General features: G+C 41.5%; 1 protein-coding gene across 2 annotated transcripts; it reads left to right on the top strand.

Annotated features, from left to right (window-relative positions):
- Nucleotides 1-1277: 1277 nt before the first annotated feature.
- On the top strand, nucleotides 1278-18292 carry LOC122941345 (oocyte zinc finger protein XlCOF22-like). 2 transcript variants are annotated; one of them, XM_044298494.1, is made up of 8 exons: nucleotides 1278-1413; nucleotides 9114-9264; nucleotides 9346-9504; nucleotides 11002-11125; nucleotides 11369-11454; nucleotides 11589-11706; nucleotides 14835-15025; nucleotides 16028-18292. In XM_044298494.1, exons 2-8 carry the CDS (start codon nucleotides 9160-9162, stop codon nucleotides 16046-16048), a joined length of 804 nt encoding a protein of 267 aa, XP_044154429.1. In that variant the 5' UTR covers nucleotides 1278-1413; nucleotides 9114-9159; the 3' UTR covers nucleotides 16049-18292. The 2 variants fall into 2 exon arrangements, with proteins under 2 accessions (XP_044154429.1, XP_044154428.1); XM_044298493.1 differs by having other exon boundaries at nucleotides 14835-18292.
- Nucleotides 18293-18715: the final 423 nt, after the last annotated feature.

Here is an 18715-nt window from a genome sequence, read left to right as displayed (position 1 = left end):
GGCTGTGAAACTGGAATTGTGAAAATAGGGATATTTGACATGTTTCAAACATTAGCAGGGATTTTGGAAGAGACCGAGCCTGTACCTTCATTCTCCCAGCTGCTGCACGCTCACCTATCTCAGCTTTTAAAAGAGTTTGAGCGCTATATTCCATTCACACAAGACCCGCAAACTAGGAAGAAATGGATCCGTGACCCATTTGTGAACAAGCCTGGTGAGGCAACCTTGTCCATGCTAGAAGAAGACCAACTGCTTGAGATTGCAAATTCTGGCCGTCTTAAGAGTATGTTTCAGACATCAAATCTCGCAACGTTCTGGATTAAAGTCAAGGCAGAACATCCTGAGATCTCCACAAAAGCGCTGAAGATTCTGCTGCCATTTCCAACATCCTGTCTTTGTGAAGCAGGGATTTTATGCAGTAACAGCAACCAAAACAAGATTACGGAGTAGACTGGACATAAGGAACACACTTCGGGTGTCATTGTCGCCCATCACCCCTAGATGGAACTGTCTTGTTGCACGAAAGCAAGCCCAGTGCTCCCACTGATTCTGCATTATGGTGAGTTGAGTCACATTTAAATAATAAATATAATTGTTATATAGTGTTATATACTTTAATATGCACCTTGTGTTTTGTTATGTGCGTGAATCAGTCAGCGCCAACCAGCACCCCCATAAACCCCGCCCACCCCATATTCCCCGCCCCAGAACCCCCCCACCCCACCCCACCTGGTCCCTGGGAAAATTGTCTTGCATGAAACTGGTCCTTGGTGCAAAAAAGGTTGGGGACAACTGCTCTAATCTGTACTGGTTCACGTTTTCAGGACCTGTGAGATGTAGCCACGCAAGTGCATTAGGTGGCCTCTTCTCCCCAACTCTGGTGTGAAATTTCCCTACTCCATCGTTGTGCACCTGCATGGCGCGGCACACCACCTTCCAAAGCTGGGAACGTCATGTCCGGTGCAGCCGCATCACAACAGGAAGTGACGAGGGTAGGGAAATTTCACGGGTAGGGAAATTTCACGGAACACCAGTATTTCTTCCCCAGAAACTCTCTTAACATATTCCAAGGAAAGAATCAAAAGAAAACAAACCTTATTGACATGAAGCGAAACTGCACATTGCACCCACCTTCCAAGTAGCACACACAGCACTGCTACATGTATACATGAAAACATGCAGAAGCTGCTGTTCTATTTCCACTGCAGAATAGTGCAGCTGTCTTGAGCCCGCCCATGACGGATCACATGACTGTGACATCATCAAAGGTCCTGTAGCCACATTTTTCACATACAGGTCTGCTGGATGCATATGGGAAACTTGTAGCTGCTGTTGTGTTGAGGTCTCCAATATTGAACGCTCACAGCTCCCCTGTGCCACCTCCTCCCTTCACTACATACGCTGCTGGTCAGGGTACGTGTTGTTTCTAGTTATTGTTATTATATTGTGAGATAATATATCTGTATACTGAATACCTCCAAACTTTTCAAAAGAAAGAAGAGGGACACTTTGTGCGGCACATTTTTTTTGCACTAGGCCACGCCCACAACTCGGCCCAAAACAGAACTAATCCCACCCAGTCCCCTAAATGTCCCCACATAGTAATTATTCCCCCTTTATGCCACCACACAGTAGTTATGACAGCATTGTGCCCCCTTTACAGTAGTTATGCCAGTATTGTGCCCCCTCACAGTAGTTATGGCCAGATATGTGCCCCCTCACAGTAGTTATGGCCAAATATGTGCCTCCTCACAGTAGTTATGGCCAAATATGTGCCCCCTCACAGTAGTTATGGCCAGATATGTGCCCTCTCACAGTAGTTATGGACAGATATTTGCCCCCTCACAGTAGTTATAGCCAGATATGTGCCCCCTCACAGTAGTTATGGCCAAATATGCCCCCCTCACAGTAGTTATGGCCAGATATGTGCCCCCTCACAGTAGTTATGGCCAAATATGTTCCCCCTCATAGTAGTTATGGCCAAATATGTGCCCCCTCACAGTAGTTATGGCCAAATATGTGCCCCCTTACAGTAGTTATGGCCAGATATGTTCCCCTCACAGTAGCGAAGACCAGATATGTGCCCCCTCACAGTAGCAAAGCCCAGATATAGGCTCCCTCACAGTACTTATGGACAGATAGGTGCCCTCTCACAGTAGCGATGCTCAGATATGTGCCCCCTCACAGTAGCGATGCCCAGATATGTGCACACTCACAGTAGTTATGCCCAGTTATGTGTCCCCTGATAGTATTATGCCCAGTAAAGTGCCCCCTGATAGTAATATGCCCACTGATAGTAATATGCCCAGTAAAGTGTCTCCTTCACAGGCAGTTAAAAAAAAACTCCACATACTCACCTTGTTCCCCAGCAGCAGCAGCATGACACAGGGAGCTCCTGACCGGACATGCCCCAGGCTCCGCCTTCTACCCAGACCTGTAGTGTGGAGTGCCGGCAGAGGGGAGGAATGACGAAGCAGAGAGCAGACTGAGGGCTCTTGCTTCATAATTACAGGCAGCTGTCTCTGCGTCCTATGGAAGCAGCGACATCTGCCAGAAAGCGGGACATAACTTATAACTTATGGTCCATGGTAGTGGAATCCACAACGGAATTCTTAGATATCCCGAACCTTGTACGCAGAACTTGAAACACAAGTTCGCTAATTTCAAATAGTGTTTAAAATATATACAATGTGTGTGTGTATATTATAGTACAGGGTTGTTTATATTAAGAGGCCTGCGATCCAAAAAAGCTCAACGCCGCAGAGTCTCATTCAGCTCTACAGAGGCTGACTCACCTGAATCGGAATGTCATGTCAATTCGACACAGACTGAGACTTCCGGCAACCGTCCTGCACAAGGAACTAATTCACACAGACAAGCGTCAAAAAACGCAGAGGAGGTCGACGACACCGTAAGTCGTCGTTACCCCGCGAGATCCAGGAAAGGGAAAATGAACTACAAATAATAAATTTGTCGGCCTGTCTACTGTTAGAACATGAACTTTAATGTTCTGGGTAAAGGTTTAACCTTTTCGCCGTCATGTCATTTAGATTTGTATAAGACTATATTGGACGTAAACAGACTGGCTTGTAGCCTGACTCTGCAGCAGCATTTTCAATCAATAGACTCACATGTGTGTAGTGCGAGAGATGCTGCAACCGGTGTGCCTGCCTTCAATATAGATCTAGATCCAGCGATATAAATACAACTTCAATTCCAGACCATACATTTGATTCAGCCAGTATGTCCTTTGATGAAATGTTGCATGTGAATGACTAATTAGAATTAGGAAATATGTGTTCTCCTTCCAACCCTGTTCACCGTTCACTAAACTTTAACCCTTCCAACCGTGATTTCTATCCAGTGCAATCTAGATCACATGCACTGGATAGATTTCAGGAATTAGTTGAGAAGGATTTAGTTTCACTGAACAATACTTTTATCCCACAACATAAGGATTCAAGTGTTAAAAATGTATGCAAAAAAGAATCCCTAGCATTGCGTAACCTCAGCAAGAGAGATGATATTGTGGTGAAACAGGCTGATAAGGGGGGAGCGGTGGTCATCCTGGACAGTGAATCCCTTATTCACCAGATGTAACATAATGACAGGACCTACAGCACTTTACCGGGTGACCCGCTCCCCTCTTTTCAGAAGGAACTAAAAGATCTGTTACTCCATGGGTTTAACATACAGTACAGACCAAAAGTTTGGACACATGTTCTCATTCAAAGAGTTTTCTTTATTTTCATTTCATTCAATTGTAGATTCACACTGAAGGCATCAAAACTATGAATTAACACATGTGGAATTATATACATAACAGAAAAGTTTGAACAACTGAAAATATGTCATATTCTAGGTTCTTCAAAGTAGCCACCTTTTTGCTTTGATTACTGCTTTACATACTCTTGGCATTCTCTTGATGAGCTTCAAGAGGTAGTCACCTGAAATGGTTTTCACTTCACAGGTGTGCCCTGTCAGGTTTAATAAGTGTGATTTCTTGCCTTATAAATGGGGTTGGGACCATCAGTTGCATTGTGGAGAAGTCAGGTGGATACACGGCTGTTAGTCCTACTGAATAGACTGTTAGAATTTTTATTATGGCAAGAAAAAAGCAGCTAAGTAAAGAAAAACGTATGGCCATCATTACTTTAAGAAATGAAGGTCAGTCAGTCCGAAAAATTGGGAAAACTTTGAAAGTGTCCCCAAGTGCAGTCACAAAAACCATCAAGCGCTACAAAGAAACTGGCTCACATGCGGAGTGCCCCAGGAAAGGAAGACCAAGAGTCACCTCTGCTGCGGAGGATAAGTTCATCCCAGTCACCAGCCTCAGAAATCGCAGGTTAACAGCAGCTCAGATTAGAGACCAGGTCAATGCCACACAGTTCTAGCAGCAGACACATCTCTAGAACAACTGTTAAGAGGAGACTGTGTGAATCAGCTCTTCATGGTAGAATATCTGCTAGGAAACCACTGCTAAGGACAGGCAACAAGCAGAAGAGACTTGTTTGGGGTAAAGAACACAAGGAATGGACAATAGACCAGTCTGATGAGTCCAAATTTGAGATCTTTGGTTCCAACCACCGTGTCTTTGTGCGACGCAGAAAAGGTGAATGGATGGACTCTACATGCCTGGTTCCCACCGTGAAGCATGGAGGAGGTGTGATGGTGTGGGGGTGCTTTGCTGGTGACACTGTTGGGAATTTGTTCCAAACTGAAGGCATACTGAACCAGCATGGCTACCACATCATCTTGCAGCGGCATGCTATTCCATCCCGTTTGCATTTAGTTGGACCATCATTTGTTTTTCAACAGGACAATAACCCCAAACACACCTCCAGGCTGTGTAAGGGCTATTTGATCATGTAGGAGAGTGATGGTGTGCTGCGCCAGATGACCTGGCCTCCACAGTCACTGGACCTGAACCCAATCCAGATGGTTTGGGGTGAGCTGGACCGCAGAGTGAAGGCAAAAGGGCCAACAAGTGCTAAGCATCTCTAGGAACTCCTTCAAGACTGTTGGAAGACCATTTCAGGTGACTACCTCTTGAAGCTCATCAAGAGAATGCCAAGAGTGTGCAAAGCAGTAATCACAGCAAAAGGTGGCTACTTTGAAGAACCTAGAATATGACATATTTTCAGTTGTTTCACACTTTTTTGTTATGTATATAATTCCACATGTGTTAATTCATAGTTTTGATGCCTTCAGTGTGAATCTACCATTTTCATAGTCATGAAAATAAAGAAAACTCTTTGAATGAGAAGGTGTGTCCAAACTTTTGGTCTGTACTGTAGGTGTTCTCAACCAAAAAGAGCATGATTATATCTTTGTTGCATTTCCAGTTATTCCTATTTTACATGCCCTACCAAAAGTGCACAAATCAATTTTTCCCCCTGCCCCGAGACCAATAGTCTCGGGTATAGGGTCGTATTCAGAACGCCTCTGCCAATGGGTGGACTCATTACTGCAACCTCTGATCTCACATATTCCTGTTTTTTTTAGGGATACCAAATCGGTTTTGCAAGCAGTAAATATTGATGGGTAACAGCGGATGTAATTTCACTTTACCCCAGTATCCCCCACAATTTGGTCAATATTTCTTTAGTGTGGTTTTTGGAAAATTTGGGAAATTTTTCTGTGGTGCTAACCGAGTATGTGGTGGCTGTGGTGGACTTCCTCCTAAAACGGAATTATTTTATGTTTGATGGGATGTTTTTCCTACAGACATGGGGGGGGGGGGGGGTCGATGGGGGCCAAGTTCTCTACCTCCATAGCCAATATCTTCATGGCATGGTGGGAGAGAGGCTTTCTCCTCATCGACACCAACCCATATTCCAACAGCATAAGATGGTATGGCCGTTACATCGATGACCTGATCTTTACCTGGTCTGGTGATGTGGCAGCCATACCATCTTTTGCAGAATATCTTAACACATGTGTGAATGGTATCCAATTTACTGTTCAACACAGCGCCAAGAACATTGAGTTCTTGGATTTGTGCCTTAGGGGGGACTCCGCCACAGCCTCCATATACACCAGCACATACAGAAAACCCACAGCGGGCAATACATTATTACATGCGAAGTCATGCCACCCTACCCACACCATTAGAAATATACCCAAAGGAGAACTGATCAGGGCAAGAAGAAATTGCAGTGAAGAGTCAGCCTATGAAACAGAGGCGCAAGACATTATCAGGAGATTGACGCACAGAGCGTACTCAGAAAAAATCATGAAAAAATGCAACAAAGATATCTTAAGTATGAACAGGGACACATTGCTTGTCACACATGCAAGAACAAAGGGACAAAAAACTAGGGAGATGTCACGGAAGGTGTACAGGAAACAAGACAATGCAAAATGAATATATGACTCACTGGATCCAAAACTAAGGAACAAAAGGGAGACCCCTGCATAAGACCTGGCACTCTCCCTGACTGCTCAGCCTATGCGAACACCCCAATGGTGGATGATCGCATATCCTCATACCTCGACTATATAACACCTGAACACCCTACAATAGTGAGGGGACACGACCACCGGCTCCCTACTCTAGACACGGAGGGAGTCAGGGTCACCTGGGATCCAGCAAACAGAAAATCACAAATTAATGTACAACACTTATCTTGTAGAAGACTGGGAAATAGGATCAGCATGCACACACACTCCAGGAAGTTGTATAAACCGCACACTAATGCATTATGGGGAGGAATTTAAAGGGATGCAATCAGTCCAACTACATGACAGCTGAGAGAGGCTAACGAGATGAGGAACTGAAAACCAAAACAAAGAAAGCTCAAGGAGGAGGTTCTGAAAGGCATCTGTCAGAGCTTCTCAGATGTCTGGTTGTGACAGGAGATCAACAAATGTGAAAAGAAAAATATTTTTGTCACACAATAAAGCAACGAATATTTACAAATTTGCAATATTGTCAAAAAGCACTTCCCAGTGCTAGCATGTGACAAAAAATGGGCATCAATAGCACAAAATGGAATTAAATATGCCGCACGGAAGGCACCTACCATAGCAAATTCTGTGAGCCCGTCTCTTTTTCAAAATTATAAGTCCCGAACAACACAAGGCACATGGCTGTCAACAATAGGAAATTATAAATGTGGACACTCTATTTGCATCTGCTGTAGATACATGAAAATCTCTCAAAGTTTTGAATCTAGCATCAATGGCCAGGTTTTTTAAATGAAATCCTTTCTGAATTGTAATACTACCTATGCAATTTATTTGATAACCTGCACAAAATGTATGTTACAATATGTGGGTTGTACAACAAATGCAATAAAAACACGCATCAGAAAACACATATCAGGAATACCGCACCAAGAGAACCGCAATATATCTGCGGCAAGTCTCCATTTTGCTATGGTACATGGTGGCGATATCTCTCATATGTCAGTACAAGGTATTGAAAAGGTTAAAAGACCAGTGAGAGGTGGTGACAGAAAAAAGGAAACTCTTAAATAGAGAATCATATTGGATTTTTCAGTTAGAAAGTCGTCAGCCCCAAGGTCTAAACAAAAGACTGGACTTAATTCTACAGTACTAACTGTTAATTTATCTTCTTCCCTACTTCTTTAAGTTGATTTTTATATGGACCATATAAATTATTCTAAGTATGCTTTTATCTATGTACGCCTTTGTGGAAGGGAGGAGCTGGTTTTCAGTCTGATTGCTTCAGGTGTGGGGACCCCCCCTCCCTCCTATAAAGGTAAACCTTGCAGTGTATTTGAAACAGTCATGAGTAAGGGCTAAGACTGAATTTTGCCCGAAACGGGTAGACTCTGCATTCTTGTACCTGGATGTTTTTTTATTGATTATTTAATAAAGAGCCTCTGGATTACCACAAAGACAAGCTGGACAAAACTTTTCTTTCTCAGTACAGGGTTGGGTATAATGTATTGTAATATAGATGCATACCGCGCAACTTTTGAAAAGCCTAAGTACTGACAACAGCAGCAGTGACGTCATCACGTCTGGCAGGGTTGCCAACCGAAATTTTTTATTTTTGTACAATTTATCCCCAAATCACGGACCATCAACATTTTTTATGAACAAATTGGAAAACTACAATGAATTATAAAGATTTATAAGTAATACATGTCCATAGATCAGACACTAATAGTGAACACAATACCAGAGTTTACTGTGAAGTTGACCTGCTCAAGTACCACCAACCTTCAAATAAATTGCTGACACATGTAATTTTTTTCACAGACACTGTAAAAAAAGTCCCCTATTTTTACAGACTGTCCAGGAATTTCTGAACGGTTGTGAACCCTGGCGCCTGCTGAGCAGGAGAATGCACAGATCTGCACCAGATATATCTCTATGGCTCAGGCTGGATGGTAAATCTGGTGCAGGGATAGACACTTTTCTCTGCCTCTATACCAACTATTGGTTGGCTTAGGGCTCATGCACACGACCGTATGCCCTCCGAAACGTACGGTCCATGAGCGGCCATATGTCCCGGAGCGGCATTGATCGTGCACACAGGAGTGCACAGCATCATAGATTACAATGATGCTGTGCACATCGGGCCGCCCGCGGGCTATTGTCCCGTAGCGGCATTGATCTTATAAGTGCAGGACAATAGTCTCGCGGGCGGCCTGACGTCAACAGCATCATTGTAATCTATGATGCTGTGCACTCCCGTGCGCACAATGTATGCCGTTCCGGGACATATGGCCCTCTCACGGACCGTATGTCTCGGAAGACATACGGTCATGTGCATGAGCCCTTTGAGACAGACTTGTGGAGCAAAACGGCACATTAGGCCATGCTCACTTTCCTATGAAGCCCACCCTCTGTTGCAGGCAAGTAAGGAAAAAGTGCAGAAACCCTAGTTGCGCCCAAATTAGGTTAGTTTATAGATGCATGTAAATGAGATTTTCTAGCGCATGGAGGGACAGAGACGTGCCTAATTTATTGAGAGCCCTGCAACAAAATTTTATCCATTTCCCAAAATATAAAAAGATGTTCTTTGTTTATATAGAGCAAGTGATCTCCATTGTCCACTATTAATATTATTTTATAATTCCCAATAAGTGTGACACTATACTTCATATATAACATGCCTCTTTTCTCCCCATATTTAGGTTCCAGAAGTATATGATGCCCAGATAAAATCTCTTGTGAAAGAAAATGAATATTTTTCTCAATGACCCACCAAGGGTGGAGGACAGAAGACATATGGCTGAGATGATATTAAATGTCACTCTAGAGATCATCTACCTGCTAAGTGGAGAGGTGGGGGATTGTGGGTATTATGTAATAAGGTGTCATATTGTTGAAGCGGATATATAAAGGGATGGTTCTTTACATATACAGGATTATACACTAACAAGGAAGATATATGATGAGGTGGAATGCAGCAGGAACCAGGCTTCAATCATGGTGTCACCCCCTCATTCACTGAGTGTTGATAGAAGCAATGAAGAGAAGATCCTAGGACTCGCCAACAAGATCATTAATTTGGTGACTGGAGAGGTGAGTACTGCAAGACACCAAGGAAGGAGTGTACGTGTGAAGGTAGTTAACTCAGAAAGGGAGGTTTTCTTGGGCGATTTCAGCCTGGATCTCATGCCAAAAATCTTTGCTTGTGCAGTAAATAATTATGGTATGACAATATAGTGAGCCTTACAGTCAGCCTCACCAGTAATTAACATTCAGCATTTGTAGTGAGCAAGCTAATAAAAAAAAAATACTCATGTACGCAGATCCATTGAAAGGAATGGGTCAGGATTCAGTGCGGGTACTATGTGTTCACACATTGCACCCACGTGGAAAACTCACTCGTGTGAAAGGGGCCTTACACAGTCAAGTAACCTCTGTGTGCAGCACGGACAGCAGCTAAAAATAGCTCATTAAGGTCCTGTTAGGTTGCTGCAGCGAACACCACAATAGAGGTGGCCCCACAGATGCTTAGTTGGGTTCAAGTCTTGGAAGTCTTGGCCATGGTCTTCCAACCAATGTTGGACATTTCAGGCCTTGTGACATGTCACATTTTCTTGCTGAAAGATCCCATCCGCTCCAGGGAAGACAATCAGCATGTATGGGTGTACTTGATCTGCAAGGATGTATTTATACCGAAGTCGATTGGGAGTTCCTTCTACATGGATGAATGTGCCCAGAGAATGCCACAAACACATTCCCCAGACCGTAACTCTGCCACCACCAGCTTGTGTTCTTCCAGCAATGGTAGCAGTGTGTTTGCTGTCTCTGTTTGCTGAAGTCCATCCATAAAGTGAAGCAGAAAACATGTCTCATCAGGGAAGGCAAACCTTTGTCAATCAGCAAAGATTCAATTCCGATACTGTTGTGAATATGGAAGCCTTTTTGGCTGATGCAGCTTAGTTAGCAGATGTGCATTGACTATCCGTCTGCTTCAGAGCCCCATATGCGGTAGGGTTCTCTGAACTGTTGTTTTAGACACATGTCTGGTAACCCCCTGGTTCATTTTGGTGCTGAGCTGCACCACTGTAGTGTGTCGGTCTGTCCTTCCACACCATCATAGCTGACATTCACCTCTTACATCATTGGCACTTGGTACTCTTCAGTTTCTGCGTCACTTATTCGCAGTACACAATACACTGTCATCACAGCAGCATGCAACCAGTTCACAAACTGCCAAGTTTCAGATGAAAGTAATAATTTCTTTTTGCAACTCTGATAAATCGCCCCTATTACCCATGACACCAACAAGGGATATGTGTGCAGACAACCTATCGCACACATTATAGACCCACCAAGACAGCTCGCAATACATGACTTTCTTCATAAGATATGTGCTGCCGGAAGTGGTCATAATAATATGACTCAACTGTGTATTTTGGAGTGTGTGAAAAAACGTGCCCACTTCTCGATAAGTAGAGGACCATTCTGAAACTGGCCTTTTTTTCTTTTGCGCTTTCAATATTGTTACCTTGTTCCAAAAATTCTGTTTTATTTTTTATTTTTCTCTGATTCTGTTACCTTGTATATGAGGTTCCTATAAGGTGCCAGGATGTCACTGTCTATTTCTCCACGGAGGAGTGGGAGTATTTAGAAGAACACAAGGATCTGTATGAGGACATTTTAATGGAGAACCACCAGTCCTTCACATCATCAGGTAAGTAGACATTTATTGGCTTTAAAGAGAAGAATAATTCAGGTCAGTAATAGTTACCGGTACTCATAAACCCAAGAACACATACAAGGTCAGATTAAGGTTGGTGGACACCTCTAGGCTGAACATTTGGTGGAGATCCTTATTCCACTTCTGGGGCACACTGGTCTCCTATGCTTTCCCTATAAACCACCCCAGAGCACATATAAATAAACTATTCACTTATCCTGTATGTGTATTATACAGATGGATGCAGCATGATGAACGTACCAGAGGGATTCTTCTATCCTCTTATTACAGAGGAAAATGCCAAAATGCTACAGGATTATCAGGTAGATGTAGATTTCAAGAAATCATTATTATCCTTGTATGATAATTAGTAGCTACACATGTATTATTTTTCTATACAGTCTTCTGTAAAACCTCTCCCAACTTTCTTCTTTTTTATAAATTATGGGGACATTAGGCTGAATATAGGCCTTATATTGAGGAAGAAGCTTTACCTGTACAGGGAGAAAAAGAGATGTATGTGGGGATCCACCAGCAATTTAAGGAAGAGGAAATGTCAACCGATAACAGCACAGGTGAGTGAAACCACTGGATTCTGTACATGTAACTTTTAGATTGCAGAAATCACACAAAGGGTTAAATCATTGTCCTGCCCTGTTGGACAGAAGACAAGGTTAATAATCTGTGACAAATTAAGGGCTTTTTCACATCACCGTTATGTATTCCTTTATGGCTTTCCATTATAACATGGTTAATAACTGAATCCATAAGATGGAAATCAAAACGGAAAGCTTTAGAGGTATTCCGTTTTGATCCGTCATAATAGAAGTATATGGGCAAACATAACGGATCTGTCTGGGCTCCGTTATGCTGGACGGAAAACAAAGTTATGTCGACTGGGGTTGTCTCACTTCAGAAAATCATGTAGACAAAATTAATACAAGGCACTTACTACATTATTGTGATTGTCCATATTGTTTCCTTTGCTGGCTTGAGTAATTTTTTTTATCGCATTATACACTGCTCATGTCTAGGGGCTACAACCACCATACACGGTAATGTGATGCAGTGATTGCCCCTGCTACTCCACTCTGTCCGCCGTTGTCTGTGGCTTAACGTGGCAGGCGAGATGACGTCATTGCATCCTGCCTGCTGACGGCTGATGGCTCTCTGCTTCGCCATTGTAGTCTACTGTATCTGCATCCTGAGGACACAGAACATGCAGGGATTTGAACAACTGTAAACCATGGTCTGCAGTTGAGTACCCCTGAAACAGATCAAGTAGCACTGAGTATTCTGAATATAATTTGGCTTTAATCTTGAGAAAATAATAAAGTCCCTCTATTTCAAAATAATACTGTGAATATTTCTCAGATTCCACTGTCCATCAGTATTGATCCAGGTGAAGGCAAAAAAAAAAATCCTATGAGTTGAATGTCAATTGCCTTATATTAAAGGGGTTGTCCTGGAAAAGATAATAATGACTTATCCTCAGGATAGATCATCATTAGGGTTGAGCGAACCCGAACTGGAAAGTTCGGGTTCGTACCGAACTTTGCGAGTTCGGGTACCCGGACCCGAACCCGCCCGGACGTTTTCACTGAAGTTCGTATTCAGTGTTCGGGTGACGTGGTGATGTCATCACAGGTCCTTTTGCATGTCCTGCAGAAAGAAGAGGATACCCCCTGCACGATCAAGTGGCGATTTTTTTTTTAACCCCTCAATGGTCATTTTATTTAGCATTCTGTCTTAAGAATGCTATTATTTTCGGGTATAACCATATTATAATGGAAAATAATAAAGTGAAGTTCGGGTCCCTATTGACTTTAATGGGGTCCGGGGTCAAGTTTGGGTCCGGAACTTTGACCTGAAGTTCGGCCAAACCCGAACTTCCAGGTGTTCGCTCATCCCTAGTCATCATCATCAGTGGAGGTCCAAGTCCTGGCATCCCTGCCAATCAGGTGTCTCAGGGAGCCGAAGCTTTGGTGAGTGATGAAGGCTCCCGGCAGCTTTCCAAGAAGAGCGCCGTAACCAGTGATGACACAGGCCTAGGAAGAGCATGCAGTACTCAAAGCCTCTTCTAACAGCTGATAGACGGGTGTTCTGGGTGACGCACCCCCACAGATCTGACACTTATCCTGAGGATAAGTCATAAATATCTCTTCCTGGATAACCCCTTTAAGGGAGAAGAATTCTTTCTAAACTCCAAATATGGCAATCGGAACAAATTCCTGGATCAACGTCCCATCTCCAGAAATCTGGCACACAAATCCTGCAATAATTTTACATTTAAGAAAAGCATCCAGACACTTCTTAAATTAGTTCAGTTAATCAACCATCACAACTTCCTTGACCTGAGATTTCCATAATCTCACTACTCTTACTGCAAAGGAAACCCCTTGTATGTTGATGGTGAAACTGCCTTTTCTCTAGATGTAGAGGAAGCCCTCTTGTCCTGGTTACAGGACTGGGTATAGAGAGATCATTCGCAATTTCTCTGTACTGTTCAACCATGTATTTGTACACTCTAATTAGATCTCCTCTGAGGCCAGCCATACACATTCAATAGCTGTTGGCTGAATGATTATTTGACTGAAAACTATCTCTCCCAACCCCCTCCCAGTACCCTAATACACATTTGCCTCAGCCAAACAATACTGGCAGCAGTTTATCTTCTGGGAGAACAAAAGAAGAATTGGGCAAAAATATCCACTTTGCCTGATCCTTCTCGCCCCCAATGTCATCTGTCGTGGGAGAGTTGGGATTCTTCACACACATTCCATCGTCAGCTGAACCCGCCGTTCTTTGGTAACAATATTAACTAATGTGTACAGGGGCCTTAAGTCCTTTTTTTAAATGCATAAAAACACAAGTTTTTTTCTACAACTGAGAAGATAATCCTAATCTTTGTCCTCCTGCATAAAGTCAAAGGTTCACCACTCTTTGGAGATAGGGCAAATTTACCTATCCTTTAGACAGCATAAACGTAGGCAGCCAAGACATGTACCACATTTATCACAGTGGTTCACTGGTTAAAAACATTTGTCTACATTTTTACCAACTTGGTATACTTTGGAACTGAATTTCATGGCAGAATTGTGCTTAAATTTTGGCGCAAAATGTCACATCTGAGGCCACACCCCTTTCACAACTAAGGTATGCCTACTTGGCACAGTATTTTTCCAAAATTAGCACACCAAAAAAGACTAATTTTGGTGCATTTTTGACATCCAGGTGTACTCGCATTAGTAAATGTGGTCTAATGACTCTCAACATATTTTACTGGATTCTTTCTGCAACTCTTTAAATAACATTAATTTTTTTACAGCTCTTCAGACACTTGTGGCATCAGGTTTCTTAACTTAATATTGCAAGAAAGATTATGTTTAATGTATTTTTTAGGATTAGAAGTATGTACCTGTCTATTGGTGGAACCTGGTATTGCAGCTCAGCTGCATTGAAATGAATGGAAAAGAGATGCAATACCCCATACAGCCTTTGGACAGGTGTATCACTAACCCTGGACAATCCCTTGAAGTAGTGTTTAAATTCAACAGGGCTGTCACTAATCATGCCCAATAGTAAATTATATGATCGAGTAATTGATATAATTTTTTTTTTTTGCCAGCTTTAGTAATATTATAAAATATTTACGGTACTTTTTTGCTTTGCAAAACAATTAATTGGATTCTATTTCAAACAGATGACTTCACTAGAAACTTGGAGGGACACATTTTATCCCTGGATTATGAATTAAAGTATAACAATATCACAGATGATAATTATGAAGAACACACTTTGACTTCGAGGTCAACTTCAGTTCTTCACAGCAGAGCTCTCTCTACTGATTCCAGTAATAATTCATCTGAGCAAATTCAGAATTATACAAAAGATGTAAGTGGTAGTCAATTTCATATATATTCAGAATATGGGAAATATGTTAACCAAAATTCAAATCTTGTTCAACATCAAAGAGCCCACACAGAAGAGAAGCCATTTTCATGTTCAGAATGTGAAAAACATTTTGCATCAAAGTCCCTTCTTCTTAAACATCAAAGAACTCACCAAGGAGAGAAACTATTTTCTTATTCAAAATGTGGAAAGTTTTGTGACAGTAAGTCAATTCTTGTTGATCACCAGAGAACTCACACAGGAAAGAACCAATTTTTCTGTAGAGAATGTGAGAAATCTTTCACCAGGAAATCAAGTCTTGTTGAGCATGAGAGAATTCATACAGGGGAGAAGCCATTTTCATGTTTAGAATGTGGAAAATGTTTTTCTCTTCATTCACTTCTACTTAAACATCAAAGGACTCACACAGGGGAGAAGCCATTTTCATGTTTAGAATGTGGGAAATGTTTCACCAGGAAATTTAGTCTTGTTGAGCATCAAAGAATTCACACAGGGGAGAAACCATTTTCATGCTTAGAATGTGGAAAATGTTTTACTGTGAAATCCCTTCTCATTAAACATCAAAGAACTCATACAGGGGAGAAACCATTTTCATGTTCAGAGTGTGGGAAATGTTTCACCAGGAAATGGAGTCTCATTGAGCATCAAAGTATTCACTCCAGAGAGAAGCCATTTTCCTGCTCAGAATGCGGAAAATGTTTTACTCTAAAATCTCTTCTTCGTAAACATCAAAGAACTCACACAGGACAGATGTATTTTGCCAGGAAATCTCATTTTGTTGAATATCAGAAAAGTTATTTTAATGTACAGGATGTTAAAAATGTTTCACCTGTATGCAAAGTCTTGAACATCAAATAATTCACACAAGAGAGAAACCATTTTAATGTAAAAAAAATCGTCCCTCGCTAAATATGTGGTACATGGTTCAAAATGCAAACACAGTTTTACTGCCTGGGATTCACATTAACCATTTCCCTTTTATAGCACTGCCTTTTCATAGCATAATGGAGTGTGTGACAACACAGAAGTGGCTTAGGGACAATTCTGTAAATGTCCTTCAATGGCCCAGCCAGAGCCCTGACTTCAACCCAAGTGAACATCTTTAGAGAAACCTGAACATTTTTGTCCACCAACAGTCCCCATACATCCTGACTGAGCTTGAGAGGATCTGCAGAGGACAATGACAGAAAATCCAGGTGTGCAAAACTTGTGGCATCATACTCAAGAATACTGGAGGGTGTAATCTGTGCCAAAGGTGTGTCAACTGCTGTGTAGAGTAGAGGGTCTGAACACTTATGTTAATATAATATTTTAGTTTTTCCTTTTCAATGAAGCAGCAAAGATTTTGAACATTTTGTTTTCACTTTGTCATTATGGGTTATTGAGTGCAGAATGATGGGGGAAACTTGAATTGGGTTTATTTTAGCCACGAGGATGCAACATAACAAAACGTGGGAAAAAAATGAAAAGGTGTGAAGACTTTCTGAATGAATTGTATATTGCACAGTTTATGGTGTGAAAATAGCTGTATTTTCCATCCCCTTCCCACAAGGAAATATACCTCAAACTAGTGCTACCAAAAAGTACAATTCATCTTACAAAAAAGGAACCCTCATCTAGCTTTGATGTAAAAATAAGAAAGTTTCAGCTCTTGAAATGCATTAAATAAATTGCTTGGTCTTAAAGACCCAAATTAGGGTGGTTCTAAAGGACTTAAAGGGGCATTTTGATGTGATCATAAAATTGTTTGGAGAGGGCAAAAATAAAAAAACTTTAAGTACTCGCCAGTCCCTCACCATTGCTGTTGCTCTGATCTCTGCTTCCCCCCACCAAATGGTCTACCTGCTCAGCCAATCACTAGCTACAGTGGGGACACGCCTCAATCAGTGACTGGATTAGTGAGCAGTCCACGCTGTTTCCACCACATTGACACAGAGAAGAGGAAGTGGAGAGTAGCAGCCAAACAGCAGCAGCGTGGTATTGGTAAGGTCAGCTCTCAAGGGTTTATTTTTTCTCTCTGATCCCAGTTTTATTTAAAATGATCACATCAGAGTAATCTCATCCCAGTATCACAAAACAGACACATCAGAGTCATAAAGACAAATTAATTAATTAAGGTAGCTGAAAAGCCAAACCCACAAGGAGTGCAACCACACATTTTTAACATCCAGTGCTTTCTGCAGGGGAGAATGAAGATTACTTTTTTTTAGCATCAAATTTTAGTTTGTAAAATACTTCCTATATTTCAAACTGATAGTTAACACCTATTTCTGCCAAACCTGAGTATAGCCTCCATATAACTTCAAAGGACATGTCAGGGCAAATTGTGTTCTGACTGGATGCATATCTGTTAATGTTTAAATGATGTTCCATTTGAAATAAAGGAACCCAAGCTTTTCTTACTATTGCCTTCTGGCACCACTAGTGTGGTGCATACGTAGTAGCACTTGTGTGCTATCTTAGGGTATTAAACCACTACAAGGGCAAGTAATATTCGCTCTTCACAAAGCCATATAGGCTAGATCCAGTAGCCCAAAGAAAACAATTCCCCAGTAACTGTAGGTTGGCATTAGTTCAGCCTCGTCATTTACAAGTAGTGTATTTACAGTATTTACAAAGTGTTCCAAATGTATAAAAAGCAACCTACTGTAATATGAGTGGCACTGGCTAGAACCATCTTACCAGTGCCACCTATTAGAAGTGGCCACTTATAAGTTAACATCTGACTTTCCAACAAGCCTTGGGATTTGACAAGGGAATATAGCCAAGCCAGATATTGACTCATAGGGAGCCACTTCCAATAGGTGGCGCTGATGAGATGGTTCTCATTCTTGGGAGATACCTCTCTGCAAATGTCTAGTCTATTTCTATTGTTATGTATTATTAAATTGTTTTATACGTTAACCCTTGTAGGACCAGGCCATTTTCCATTTATTATTCCTGGCCTTGCCAGAGCCATAACTTTTTAATTTTTACGTTCATGTAGCCATATGAGGGCTTGTTTTTTGCAGGACAAGTTGTACTTTCTAATTGCATTTAATATTGCATATGATGTATTGAGAATCTGTAAAAAAAATCTAAATGGGGGTAAATGGGGGTAAAACAAAATTCCACTACAGTTTTATGGGTTTTGTTTTGAAGCATTCCCAACAAACCTGTTCCGTTAATTCTCTGGGTCAGTACAATTACAGAGATACGACATTTGTGTAGTTTTTCTTGTGTTTAATAAAAACTATGGAAAAAAACTGATTTTTGCTTTGCATAGTCATATTCTGACCCCAATAACAGAGCTGTGTAGGCGCTCATTTTGTGCAGGGTGATCTACTGGTTTTATTGATATCATTAAGAAGTGTTTGCCTTTTCGATCACTTTTTATTCAATTTTTTGGGGAACTGAAGTGATGAAAAAATGGCAAATAGGGGATAAATATTTTCATATTTATGGGTGTTTTTGGATGCAGTAAGGCCTATCGTGTTTTAATTTTTGTTAAACTTTTTTTAACTTTGTTATACATATTAAGTTCACTTTAATACACAGTCCTTAGATTGCTTGTCCCTTACACTGTAATTAATTAATATTGCAATGTAAGGAAGTTGTGCTATTTTCTATGGAACAGTAAAACCTCTGGGGCTCATTTGGAACTACTGTTCTATTAGCCTGGAACTCTTCAGA

Source organism: Bufo gargarizans, chromosome 6, assembly GCF_014858855.1.
Source record: "Bufo gargarizans isolate SCDJY-AF-19 chromosome 6, ASM1485885v1, whole genome shotgun sequence".
Lineage (NCBI taxonomy): Eukaryota > Metazoa > Chordata > Amphibia > Anura > Bufonidae > Bufo > Bufo gargarizans.
The sequence above is the reverse complement of the archived record's forward strand: the minus strand, read 5'-3'. Positions and strand labels throughout refer to the sequence as shown.

Coding starts and splice junctions, on each gene's coding strand:
- LOC122941345 (XM_044298493.1), top strand. CDS start 9,160: ATGAATATTTTTCTCAATGACCCACCAAGGGTGGAGGACAGAAGACAT. Junction 11,126..11,368: donor CCAGTCCTTCACATCATCAG/GTAAGTAGACAT, acceptor TGTATTATACAG/ATGGATGCAGCATGATGAAC. Junction 11,455..11,588: donor AAATGCTACAGGATTATCAG/GTAGATGTAGAT, acceptor TGGGGACATTAG/GCTGAATATAGGCCTTATAT.